This window comes from Geotrypetes seraphini, chromosome 1, assembly GCF_902459505.1.
Source record: "Geotrypetes seraphini chromosome 1, aGeoSer1.1, whole genome shotgun sequence".
Classification (NCBI taxonomy): Eukaryota; Metazoa; Chordata; class Amphibia; order Gymnophiona; family Dermophiidae; genus Geotrypetes; species Geotrypetes seraphini.
The window spans coordinates 254168968-254183110 of record NC_047084.1 but is presented as its reverse complement, the minus strand read 5'-3'; the positions used below and the strand labels follow the sequence as shown (position 1 = coordinate 254183110).

The window sequence follows — 14143 nt, the reverse complement described above, 5'->3', positions numbered from 1 at the left end:
CGCTGGACTGTGATTCATGTCTAAGGGCTCCTTTTACGAAGCCGCGGTAGCGGTTTAACGCGCGTAATAACACATGCTAAACTGCTGGCCGCGCTAGCCGCTACCGCCTCCTCTTGAGCAGGCGGTAGTTTTTCAGCTAGCACGGGGGTTAGCGCGTGATAAAAAGTCACGTGCACTAAAGCCGCTAACACGGCTTCGTAAAAGGAGCCCTAAGTTAAGTAAGCACTTGTTCTTATTTTAAATATAAGTGTTTTATCAAGAAGAATTTCTATTTATGTGCACAGTCGGCTTGTAAATTTATGCACCCTGTTATAGAATGAGGGGTGTATGTTTTTAAGCATAGATAATTTTTATACAAAAGTGCTGCAGTCACAGAATAGGTCCAGTTTGTTTAATGCAATACTGCTAAACATTACAAATGAAAGAAAAATGATGCAAGTCTTAATTACTGTAAAACCTGCAGCTTCAAACTGTGGGATGACAGTCTTTAGCAAAGTATGAATCCTTAATCCAGAAATTAAACTGTATCAACAGCATATCTAAAAACTGTAGTGGTCCTTGCAACCACAAAGAGGCAGCATGGTAAAGATAAAAGCACTAGTGTATGATTCATCTATCCCTATCAAGCTCTCTGGGGAACAGTCTGAAAGAACAAAATGCTTATGAAATAGAGGCAAGTGAGAGTAGTGAGATTTGAATAGGTATTGAGATAAAGACATGTAGGTTCTTTAAAATAAGCTGTAAAAGCAATCCCAAGGTCTGTTTCTTGAAGAAACATAGAAACATGACGGCAGATAAAGGCATAATGGCCCATCGAGTCTGCCCTTCCCCACCATACATTATCTTCTCCCTAAGAGATACCACATGCCTGTCTCACACTTCCTTGAATTCAGATACAGTCTTCATCTCCATCACCTCCACCGGGAGACCATTCCATTCATCTACCACCCTTTCTGTAAAGAAGTATTTTCTTACATTACTCCTGAGCCTATCGCCTCTTAATTTCATCCTATGCCCTCTCCTTCCAGAATTTTTCTTTATTTGAAAAAGACTCACCTCCTGAACATTAATGCCACGGAGATATTTAAACATCTCTATCATATCCCCTCTCTTCTGTCTTTTCTCTAGAGCAGGGCTGCCCAAGTCTGGTCCTCGAGATCTACTGGCAGGCCAGGTTTTCAGGATATCCACAATGAATATGCATGAGAGAGATTTGCATACCAAGAAGGCATTGCAGGCAAATCTTTCTCATGCATATTCATTGTGGATATCCTGAAAACCTGGCCTGCCAGTAGATCTCGAGGACCGGACTTGGGCAGCCCTGCTCTAGAGTATACATATTAAGTTCTCTAAATGTGTCCCCATATGATTTATGACAAAGGCCACTAACCAATTTTGTAGCAGCCCTCTGTACCAACTCCATTCTACCTATATCTGTTTGAAGGTACAGTCTCCAAAATTACACACAGTATTCCAAATGGGGCCTCACCAAAGGCTTTACAGCGGCATTAACACCTTCCTTTTCCTACTGGGCATTCCTCTCTTTATGCACCCAAGCATCTTCCTGATTTTGACCATCTATGACACAGTGAAGTTCCCTGTCACTGGCATTTCACTGTTCACTGGAGCCATGAGAGAGCCTAGCTAATTTGCATAAAATCTGCAAGTGCTGCTGGGACTGTTCACTCACTCTGAGTAGAATGTGGTGCTGAAAAGAACAGCTCCCAGTACAGAGAGCTCAGAAGCATTAGTTGTTTTGGGAATTGGGTAATTCTCAGGAGGAGGGATGAGCAGACATGGTCAGACTGACTGAGGGCCTGGTACAGTGGAGTGGAATGACCAGTCCTGACTGAGGGACTGGTGCAGTGGAGAAGTGGAAACCCGGTTGTAGGAGGGTCTGTGGGGACCTATACACTGGCATTGAGATTTGGGAGAGAGATCTGGCCCTATAGTGAAGCCTGGTGATGGGAGGGTCTTCAGGGACTTATAAACCTAACACAAAGAGGCAAACCTAGTCACATCAGGGTTTGGTCGGAGGACGCTCAGGAAATTAGATATTATTCACAACCCACAAAATCATGTGATTGTAATGTATGTGAAAAGTGAAGGGTGCTCTCAGTGTGAACCATCAGCGATAGGAGTCCAGCTCCGGCACTTCACTTCTGGGTCAAGGCAGTAAGCCTCCACCCCCACACCATCAGCGAGCACCCTAAGTGTGATGAAAATTAAAGCAACCTTAATCCAATAAATCAATAAATCAAAACCAGTGAGTGAATCAAAAACTCAACACGGTAATACCTGAGCGACCCCCATACAAACCCTGCCAGCCAGACCCCCCGGACCACACAACAGAGTCAAAAATCACCATGCAAAAAATGAAAAACCCAATACTTATCTGGAAAAACTTCTCACAGACTGACAAACAAAAACCGCGCCAGGAAAAAAGGTTCAACCACGCTGGTTTTGGGGAGGAGCCCTTCTTCAGGAACCTGTCCCCCGACGAAAGCAAAAACGAAGAGGTCGGCTGGAGGGCGGGGTGCCTGGGCGGAGCGACGCTCACGCCTAAAACGGATCAAAAGGCGACGTCATGCACAAACCAACCAATCATACCAACACATACCAACCAATCACACACAGGGGCGGAAATACGCCCACATACACACAACCACAAAATGAGAGAAAAGGAGGACAGAAAAGCAGAACCCATGCTGGAATAAAGCCTGTAACCCATACAACGAAGCCCACACTGGAACCTGAAACCCAAAACCAAAGGGCCCTTTAAATGATAGTGTTCCATTCCACACTTTCGTTGAGACCATTGGGATAGACTGATTGTAATTGGAAAATCCAATATTGTTCCCTAACATTTAAATGGAACTGTCTATCCCCCCTGAAATCCCAAGGGACTTGCTCAAGCACGAACCAAGACAGGTCCGTGAACCGGTGCCCAAGTTCAACACAATGTGGCACAAGGGGAGCAGAATGGGTTTCAGTACGAATACGGCTCCTATGTTCTTGTAATCTGATTCTAACCTTTCTGCTGGTCCGCCCCACATAACACAGCACACAAGGGCAGATGATGACATAAACTACCCATTCAGAATCACTAGAGGTTTGAGATCTAAGTTGATAGGTGCGTTGGGTCCGGGGATGTTGCCAGTGAGAAATAGACAGGGATAATGCACACATGTTGCAGTGACCACACGGTTTGTGGCAACCCCCGGTCAGTGCCCGGCTTCTCATGGACAATAAGTCCTTCAGATTTTTAGGGCGAGCAAAAGCTATGCAGGGTGCCTCCTTAAAGACAAGATGGTGATCCAGGATATGCCAATGTTTTCTCACAATATTGGTTATCTGATGGGCTTGGTTAGAGAACGAGAAAACACACTTGCTGATCCATAGATGGCCTGGTTGCGGGAGACCGCAGTAGCTCAGGGTTGGCATAACGTGCTCTGCGATAAGCTCTTTTAATGGTCCATTCAGGATAGCCACGGGCCTTGAAGCGTTGGGATAATAACTTGGCTTGAGCCTTGAACTCCACCAAGGAGGAGCAAATGCGGCGAATCCTGAGAAATTGCCCCACAGGCAATGATTGGCGCAACCTGACGGGATGACAGCTGGTGTAATGTAGGTATGAGGTCCGGTCTGTGGGTTTCCGGAAAACCGTAGTGACCAATTGCCCGTCAGCTTTACTAACCATGGTATCCAAATAAGTAACCCTGGCCACGTTGACAGTGGCAGTAAACTTCAAATGCCTGTCAAGGGTATTAAGCCAAATCAAAAATTCATGAAACCTGGCCCTAGTGTCAGTCCATATAAGAAAGACATCATAGAAACATAGAAGCATAGAAATAGACGGCAGATAAGGGCCACGGCCCATCAAGTCTGCCCACTCCAATGACCCTCCCTATCTATCTTTGCGGATAGATCCCACATCGTCAATGTAACGAAGCAATATGGCGATGTGCGACATCCACGAAGAAGAATATAGCAATTTTTCCTCAAAGTTCGTGACGTAAAGGTTGGCCACACTAGGAGCCATGGCGGTACCCATGGCAACCCCTTGCGTTTAGAGATAAAACTCCCCACGCACCTCAAAAAAATTCCGTTGTAAGACCAGAGTGGCTAGTTGCATCAAAAAGGGCTTGGTTATACGATGATGAAAGGAACCCACAGATAAATGATGTTCAACGATCTTCAAAGCCTCAGTCTGAGGGATGTTGCTGTATAAGGCTTCCAAATCCATGGTTATCAACAGATCTGACTGTTGTACCTTAATAGATCCAATTCTATTGAGAAAATTAGTAGTGTCCAGTACAAAGGACCATGCCTGAGCAACCCTGGGTTTCAGAAAATGGTCAACCATTTGGATAGAGGCTCCAGGATGGTACCCCGGAGCGAAACGATGGGCCTACCCGGGGGATCATTGAGCGTTTTATGAATTTTGGGTAGAGTGTAAAAGTAAGGGCTACGGCTGGGAGATTGGAATAAATATCTGGCTTCAGATTTAGTGATGATGTTGTCCTGCAACGCCCCCTGTACGATGATGGCTATTTCCATACGCAAGGCAGGAGAGGGATCCTCCTCAAGTTTTGTATACCAAGCTGTGTTGGAAATATGAGCATCAAGTTTCAAGTTTATTGGTTTTTTATATCCCGACCATAAAACAAATATCTGACCGGTTAACAATAAAATTTAAATAGGAAGAAATGAAATATTTAATGGAGTTTTAGGAAGATTAGTGGGAAAGATAACAACATATAAAACATACGAACGGACCTGACAGTGAGGGTAAATGGGGAGGTAGGGAAAAAGTTACATAATCTTAGCAGAAATGAGATAGAGGGAAGGGATATAACATAGAGGGCGGGGGTGCATGATATGAGTGAAATGCGCTGAAGATAAAGATTAGATATAAAAAAGGGATAAACAAGTGGACAAAAAGATTAAGATTTGGCGTAGGCATCTTTAAATAGAAAGGTTTTAAGATTAGTCTTAAATTTTAGTAGTTGGATTTCATCCCGAAGAAATTGGGGGAGAGAGTTCCACAATGTGGGGGCAGTTATAGCGAAATTAGTATTCCTTGAGTAAAAGGATTCTTTTAGAGACGGAATGTAAAGAAGTTTTTGATCTGATGATCTTAAGGAACGAGAAGAACTTTGGGGGATTATTAGTTTATCTAGAAATAGGGGCAGGTGGGAATGTTTAATTTTGAAAGTAAGCAATATGATTTTATAAGTTATCCGATGAGTGACTGGGAGCCAATGGGCCTCTTTAAGAAGAGGAGTGACGTGTTCGTATTTACCGATTTTATAAATGAGTTTGATAGCAGTGTTTTGAATAAGTTGCAGCCGACGAAGTTCCTTTTGGGGGAGTCCATTTAGAAGAGAATTACAATAGTCTAAGTGTGAAATAACTAGGGAATGAATTAAAGTGTTAATCGAGTCAGTAGTTAGAATAGATCTGAGGGAACGAATGATACGTAGTTTGAAGAAACAAGTTTTTACAACAGAACTGATGTGATCATGAAATGTGAGTTCGCTATCTAGGATGACGCCTAATAATTTTATTTTAGTCTCTATACGCAGTGGTATGGATTTGATGTATATTGTTCCTGGTATTACTTCGGATTTTTTAATGGGGAGGAGAAGACCGCAAGATTTGTCAGCATTAAGTGATAGTTTGTTAGAGAAGAGCCAATCGCTTAAGATAACCAGTTTAGTATTCAGATCAGTAATATCCACTTGGACACTATATTGGGCCGTGGACTGAACGATCACAGCCCCGCCCTTGTCGGCGGGTTTGATGTCTAAATTAGGGGCGTTCTTGAGGGCCTCCAGAGCAAGCTGCTGGGCCTTAGTAATATTGACAAAGTGATGAGCGGAACGAACGTTCCGGAGCTGGTTAATGTCACATAATACCAGGTCACGGAACACTCTGATGTGACTTATAAACCAGCAGGAAAGAACTGAAGAGCCTGGAATTGAGGAAGTGGCTCAGGTTTGACGACCGGTGGTGGGACCAGTGGAGAGGAATCCAGGAAGGAGAGTCCTCAGGGCGTGAATCTGCGATGACAGCTGAGGGGCTGGGAGAGCCCTTAGCCCCAGGATAAGATGACTGAGTGTCAGTGCAGCTGGGAGTCCTCAGGGCATGAGTCTGCGAAAAGATGACTGAGGGGCTGGGAGTACTCTCAGTGCGTGCATGCAGGATAAGATGACTGAGCGACGGAGCAGCTGGGAAGAGTTCAAGACTGGAGGTAGCCTTGTAGACTCTGGGAGCATTGACCAAAGTTCTGAGGAGCATCTGGCAGAGGGACTGGCTGGGACAGTGGCAACCGGCGGAGGGACCGGTAAATGGCACCGGAAGCTGCTGAAGACCTGGAAGGCCAATGCAGGGTCGGAGGAAGGACACTTAAGAACATTTGAAGAGATGGAATCCAGGGAGGATTCGGAAAATGACCAGAAGGAGCTGGGAAGACCTGGTCAGGGTTTTAAGGAAATGTATGGTGTGTTTAACCCTGTATGCTTGGGCTGTGTTTTAACAGAGAACAAAGGTGCCAGGGGGTATGGTTATGTGACAGATAATGCCGCTTAGACTGGTCACATGTTGACACCATCACCTTTTCTACCTGTTTTGCCACCTTGAAATCATCAGACGCAATCATCTCCTAGTCCCGCTGTTCTTCCACGCTCAAAAGTTCCTCGCCTCCTATGCTATACCTTTCTCCTGGATTTTTGTAGCCCAAATGCATGACAGAAACTTGCAAGAAAACAGTTGTTCTTTGTTTGCTTTGCCCTAGTGAGACTGAAAGCTAAATGAAATACAAAGCCCTGAAGTCAAGTGAATAACACATCACAATGTGGGTTATGTCATCGCTGCCAATCCTAATGGACCCTTTCTTGGGTTTTCTAAGAATTTCCTTAAAGGAGGCTCGCTCAAGTATGCATGACAATCCCCCCATACAGTGTACAGTGTTCTCACAAATTATTGTTGAGGCATAGGCAGATATACACTATTATTATGCAAGTATTGTAAATCTGAGTCCTCATTCTTATCTTTCGCCAATGTCAGTGATGATTGTAGGAGACCTACATTTGTATAACAGGAGTGCACAAGTTCAGACCTGAAGAGCCAGAACATAGTTGGGTTTATGCTAGAGACAGGTCTGCCTAGAAAAGGTAATAATCATGCATATCTATTAGGGGTATGCTGAACACTCAACAAGTTTGTGTCCCTCAGGGACCGAGCTTGTGCATCCAAATCCAGAGCAGTGTTTCTCAGCCCTCTCCTGGAGGCACACCTAGCAAGTTGTGAATATGAGTGAGAGGTTCCAATGTGTACCGTTTATCGCATGCATATTTGCTGCAGTAATCCTGAAAACCCGACTGACTGGAATACTGTGTACAATTCTGGAGGCCACATTACCGCAAAGATGTGCTGAGACTCGAGTCGGTCCAGAGAATGGCCACCCGGATGGTCTCGGGACTCAAGGATCTCCCGTACGAGGAACGGCTAGATAAATTACAGCTATACTCACTCGAGGAACGCAGAAAGAGGGGAGACATGATCGAGACGTTCAAGTAACTCACGGGCCGCATCGAGGTGGAGGAAGATATCTTCTTTTTCAAGGGTCCCACGGCAACAAGAGGGCATCTGTGGAAAATCAGGGGCGGGAAACTGCACGGTGACACCAGGAAATTCTTTTTCACTGAAAGGGTGGTTGAGCGCTGGAATAGTCTTCCACTTCAGGTGATTGAGGCCAGCAGCGTGCCTGATTTTAAGACCAAATAGGATCGTCACGTGAGATATTTTCACAGAGAAAGATAGGGGAGGGTCATTAGGGTGGCAGACTAGATGGGCCGTAGCCCTTATCTGCCGTCTGTTTCTATGTTTATATGACTAGGTGGGCCTCTAGTAGAGGTTGAGAAGCACTGATGGGCAGGGTGGAGTGCATCACTTGTAGAGATGCTGTCACTATAAAATTTAGCATGGTGGCATTGAATTATCTGTGGTATATTAGTTTTTAAGGAGATAGGAGGGCTTTGAAAAAAAGCTTGTGCTGAAGTTAGCACCGAGTTAGCATGACCCCTGCATGCAATTTTGTGGGCAGAAGATAACTATGCAAATCTGCATAGCCACAGCATAATAAAATAAGGGTTAATGATGTTATTATCTATTTGGCCCTGATGCAGAGAAGTTTGTGAGATCCTACAGCTGAGTACAATGTAGGAACTTTAATGTCATATCTGAAGAGGCACTGAAGGGCTTCATTCTTCTGTCTGTGCGAATTTAATTCCCGATTCTTCTTTTTTCTGAGAGCATAGCAGTACCTGCAGTTTTTTAAGAGAGAAGATGATGGTTCTATGCACAGGACTGAGCACAAAAAAACCCCCAAACCCTAACAAACCACCAACTGTGTCTACAAATGTGCTGGAATAATGTTTTGCATATAAATAGCAATATTGCAATTATTTTATGCAGAATAAATTTTTTTGTGCTGCTGCTATTTATCCACAGAATAGCATGCGAGCGCATGCACAGCTATTAGCTGTTCATGCATTCAGTGTACATACCCTGATTAGTGCACAAATTCTACACATTAAAAATTTGCATGTGATTAGCTTACTGCGTGAGTGAGTACAGCTTTGGTGTTAGATTCATATTAGAAGCTGTGTGCCTCTTACTGACTGTTGGCGAGTGAGAACAATTAACACAGTTTGTGTAACAGCAGTAAGCAGTGGTAGCAGTAGCAGGCCTCATCTGCTTATTATAAAATCTATTGGCGCATTTTACATTCACGGTACACACATTTGCTTGCTAATTGCACTACACTAGTCTTTTAACAGTGACACCACTGATGCGTACTCTATCTTTCATGTAATCTAACTGATAAACAATGTGATGCTTTATTCTGTGAGTGATAGTGAATCATTCATATCTCTGTAAATTCACTACTAACATCATTTTTCACTACTAGCATCATTTTTTTCTCATTGTAATCAAGAATAGTACCAATTACTAAAGCCTGAGGGTGGAAATCTCACTTGGTGTCAGGTCAAAAGCGCGCCGGGACAAAGGCGCGAGTAGACAACTGAGCGCAGTGCGGAGGCATGCGCCGAAGAAAAAGACTGTTTTTAGGGGCTATGACGGAGGGTGTGGGGGGAACCCCCCCGCTTTACTTAATTCAGATCGCGCCGCGTTGTGGGGGGTTTGGAGGGTTGTAACCCCCTACATTTTACTGAAAACTTAACTTTTTCCCTGTTTTTAGGGAAAAAGTTACGTTTTCACTAAAATGTGGGGGGTTACAACCCCCCACAACGCCGCCGCGATCTGTATTAAGTAAAGTGTGGGGGGCTCTCCAACAAAACCCCCCGTCGCAGCCCCTAAAAACAGTCTTTTTCTTCGGCGCGCGCCTCCATCTTGCGCTCAGTTGTCGGCGCGCGCCTTTGTCTTCCGCGTTACTGTCTATGAACCATCTCACTTAGTCTGCTGTGCAAGCATTATCCTCATTGCTGTCCTCCTTCTCCTCCTGTCACTGTCTTGAACTCTTCCAGCTCATTTCAGCTTTTTCTCCAGCTCTTTTTCTCCGCTTCCACTCTCTCATCCTTCAGAATATCTCTTTCACATCACTCACCCCTGTCAGAATTTTTCCCTTTCCACCGTTCCCTTCCCCATCTCCCTGGGCACATACGCCCCCCCCCCCTCCTTTTTCTCTCAGGTAGAACATAACAACCTAAGCATTGCCATACTGGGACAGACCAAATGCCCATCAAGCTCAGTATCCTGTTTCCAACAGTGGCCAATCCAGGTCACAAGTACCTGGCAAGATCCCAAAAGAGTAAAACAGATGTTACGCTGCTTATCCTACCTCTTAGGCTGCAGAAAGGAGGAGAAAATATGGTCTTCTGATGTGGCTTGGGTCCACCACCAACAACTCTGCTCATTTAAGTTTTCCCACATTAAATCCCACCAGTGAATTATAGGCAGGAAAACTCAGTATCACAGATGGAGAGAAAAAAATCTGAAAACATAAACATAATTTTATTTTGTGAAACTCACAATTAAAATTAATGAACTTATGATGCAGAATTGATAAGTATATATATAGATAGATAGATAGATATAATAATCTGACTAATATAAAACAGGCTGAAATCTTCCTGTTTCAATTCTGCATTTATCTGATGATAGATTAACATGACAGAATGGTTCCATGTAGTGATTTTTGAAAGAATTTACACAAGTCACTTTTAATATTATCTGTCTTCTGCTTCATTCACTGTGGCTACAGGCATTGTTTATGTCTTTATAGAGTTCTCCTCACCATGGCATTCACTTTTCTGGGTTCATCATTGCATTCGCTGGATCCCTTCTGCTGACATGCATTACTTTCTCTATGATCTACAGAGCTAGGAAAGTGGAAGGGGTGTTCCCTTCTAAGAATGTTGTAAGTACCAATTTATTGATTGATTGGGATTTATTAACTGCATGTGAGGGGTTTATTTTACTAAACTGTGGTAAGCAGTAATGTATGCTTACTACAGATTAAAATGTCACTCAGGTGACTTGCCGTAGTTTTTGCATATGCGCGTACTACCCACTTGCTAAAAAATAAAATTTATTTTGTAGAGCTGGGGGTGGAGAATGGGGCATGGCTATACTAATCAGTTATCACAGGGGCACTGTTGCATGCTAAGGGGTTGATTCTGGAAGCGGCGCCTACCACGGCAGATGCCTTCAAAAAGGGCACCTCCTGCATGCCAATCTTGGACAGGCACCACTTCCAGAATCATATTGAGTAGAAACCCTAGGCACCAGAAATGTAGGCCAGGGTTTAACAAGCCTACATTTTCAGCGCCTAGGGTCCTATCAGAATCGTGATCAGTAACACATAGGACTCCTTTTACAAAGCTGCGTTAGCGGTTTAATGCGCCATAATAGCGCGTGCTAAACTGCCGGCTGCGCTAGACACTAACGCCAGCATTGAACTGGCATTAGTACTAGCCACGTAGCGCGGATTTAGCGCGCGCTAAAAAGCTGCGTGCGATAAAATCGCTAACGCGACTTCGTAAAAGGAGCCCATAGTGATACTGAATTCCGGCGGCGCCCCTAAACATGCTCACTTCCAGGCTTCAGCATCACTAAGTGCCTCTAGTTGCCAGGGACATATAAACATAACATAAAATCAATTTCTAGACCGTATAACGATTAAAAAATTAAAAATCATAAGATGAATGCAGCGTGAATGATATAATTATCTATAAATTTTACTTTAAAAAAAGTTTTTAATTTTCTTCTGAAATGTAGATAAGAGTAAGAGGTCAGTAACAGTTGCAGAAAATCCTATCTTAAGTAGCTGCCTGGAAAGAGAGTGCATTCATCATAAGAACATAAGAAATGCCTCTGCTGGGTCAGACCCGAGGTCCATCGTGCCCAGCAGTCCGCTCACGCGGCGGCCCAACAGGTCCAGGACCTGTGCAGTAATCTTCTATCTATACCCCTCTATCCCCATTTCCAGTAGGAATTTGTCCAATCCTTTCTTGAACCCCAGTACCGTACTCTGCCTTATAACGTCCCCTGGAAGCGCATTCCAGGTGTCCACCACACGTTGGGTAAAGAAGAACTTCCTAGCATTTGTTTTGAATCTGTCCCCTTTCAACTTTTCCGAATGCCCTCTTGTTCTCTTATTTTTCGAAAGTTCGAAGAATCTGTCCCTCTCTACTCTCTCTATGCCCTTCATGATCTTGATAGTTTTTGTGTTTGCATCCCTTGACAGGTGGGAATTCAAAAAGAGGATGGAAGCTTCTTGAGTTTCTCTGAGTGGTAACAAAAAGTGAATTGATTAGGTAAAAGGGGGCCTGACCAGTAGCAACTTTGTAATTAGGCAATGGTCCCAGAGGCCGCTTAGCCATCGCTATTTTTGCTTAATGAGGGTTTAATTGGGATTTAATTGTATAACTAATTGTCACACCACTTAAACCCAAATAGGCCACTTACATTACGTGCCAGTAGGCGTGATCTAGGTGTCTGCTGGCACCTAAAGTGACTTGTTTGTGAATCCAAGCCTAACTGATTAGCACAGGATTAATTTATGAGCCCTTTCCGCTTACAAAATAGGTGGCGGTAAGGTCTCATGCACTAATAGGGAAATTAGTGCATGGTCATTATTGGGAAAAATAGAAAAATTGGCCTTTTACTGACGGCGCTAAAAGTAGTCTCGGAAAACAGGAAACAGCCCCTTTATGAAGAGATTCATCCAATGTGGTATACAGCGGGCAAAGCTTGGCATAAAACTTACAAACTTGTTAATAACCTAAGTGTAAATACAATCAGTGAGATAAACTTGATGATGGCAGTTTGAATCTTAGAAATAGAAGTAATGATATAATATCAGAAATATACACAATTAAACAGCATAGTAGAACAAGCAGCATATAACAAAACTATAATCAATGACAGCAGAACACAAATGATACTATAATAGGCAGCATGGGAAGCACATTCATATAAAATAAGAACATAAGAATAGCCTTACTGGGTCAGACCAATGGCCAATCAAGCCCAGTAGCCCGTTCTCAGGGTGGCCAATCCAGGTCCCTAGTACCTGGCCAAAACCCAAGTAGTAGCAACATTCCATGCTACCGATCCAGGACAAGCAGTGGCTTCCCCCATGTCTTTCTCAATAACAGACTATGGACTTTTCCTCCAGGAACTTGTCCAAACCTTTCTTAAAACCAGCTACACTATTGGCTCTTACCACAACCTCTGGCAATGCATTCCAGAACTTAACTGTTCTCTATCATATAATAATAATAATAATTTATTTCTTATATACTGCTATACCAGAAGTTCGAAGCGGTTTACAACAAAAGTACATACAATCAATTTAAAATACAAACTGAAAGGTAGTTTACAATCGTAAGTGTAATAAGGTCTAAATACATCTTTTAAAATCAAAAGTTAAGATAAGATAGTTTAAATGAAACAGTGGTAATTAAGTAAGGGCCACTGATAAAATCGTAGTAAATTAAGGCCGTAGAAATTCAAGTAAGTTATGGCCATAGACATGATTTAGGATTGAAACTAGAGAATGACACGGGGAAAAATCTGTCCCCGTCACCGCCCCGTCCCCGGCCCACCATCCTCTGTACCGCCCCGTCACCGCCATCCCTTTCACCGCCCCGTCACCGTCCCCGCAGCATCCATATAAGCCTTAGTACTCTAATATTTAGCTTATTCCGTTCTTATAAATCAAAGTTCCTGCTGCTGAACTAGAGAAAGAGATGTTCAGCTGGCAGGGCTTTGTTTATAAATTTTTATCTACACAACTAATATACTACTTTATCCTAAAGCAAAAAATAAATAAATAAATATAATTTTTTTTCTACCTTTGTTGTCTGGTTTCTGCTTTCCACATCTTCTCATTCAATTCCTTCCATCCACTGTGTGTCTTCTCTCTGCGTCTTCCATTTGCTGTTACTGTGCCTCTTCCTTCACCCTCCCCCAATTGGTCTAGCCCCCATCTTCTTCCCTCCGCTCCCCCATAGTCTGGCATCTGTCTTCTTCCCTTCCAGCATCTTCTCCCCACTCTATCTTTCACATTTCCCTTCAGGGTCTGTTCCTCTCTACCCTCTTTTAATGTCTATTCTATTCCTTTCCTCCAGCACCCTTCCCTCCCTCCTTTATCATCTGTTCCTTTCTACCACCCTTCAGCTCCTATCTATCTACCTAAATTACAATGTAATCAATCTAGAAAAATTACAATGTAATTTGTGCAAGCCGCTGGAGCCTGCGAGCTCGGTCCCTGTCCCATCCCCACAAACCATCTCGCTTCTGTGTTCCTATTTTTCCCATTTCTAATATCTCCCCTATGTATCTGGCGTTGCCCCCCCCCCCCTATCTCCATATATCATCCCCATGGCATGTCACCTTTATGTCTCTGTCCCTATCCCCCATGCATATAATTTCCCCTCTTTCTGTTACCTTTCTCTGTCCAGATTTCCCTATCTTCCTTTTCCATACCAGTGTGTCTCTTCTTTTCAACCCCATCTAGCTTCTTTCCCTCTTTCTTCACCCCCCCTGCTTCCAGTATCTGGCTCATCTGCCTGTCTTCCCCTTTCTTTCCTGCTGTGGGTTTCTTTCT

The 14143-nt window shown here is 43.6% G+C and overlaps 1 protein-coding gene across 8 annotated transcripts in view; it reads left to right on the top strand.

Moving 5' to 3' along the window:
- Positions 1–14143, top strand: part of EVC2 (EvC ciliary complex subunit 2) — a 235272-nt gene that overhangs the window by 67729 nt on the left and 153400 nt on the right. For 7 of the 8 annotated variants that reach the window (XM_033949419.1, XM_033949454.1, XM_033949410.1 and 4 more), the window contains one exon: positions 10313–10447. The exons of the other annotated variant lie outside the window; for it this stretch is intronic. In XM_033949419.1, the coding sequence (XP_033805310.1) occupies positions 10313–10447 (135 nt within the window). The remainder of the gene's footprint in view (positions 1–10312; positions 10448–14143) is intronic. 8 annotated transcript variants of the gene reach the window in all.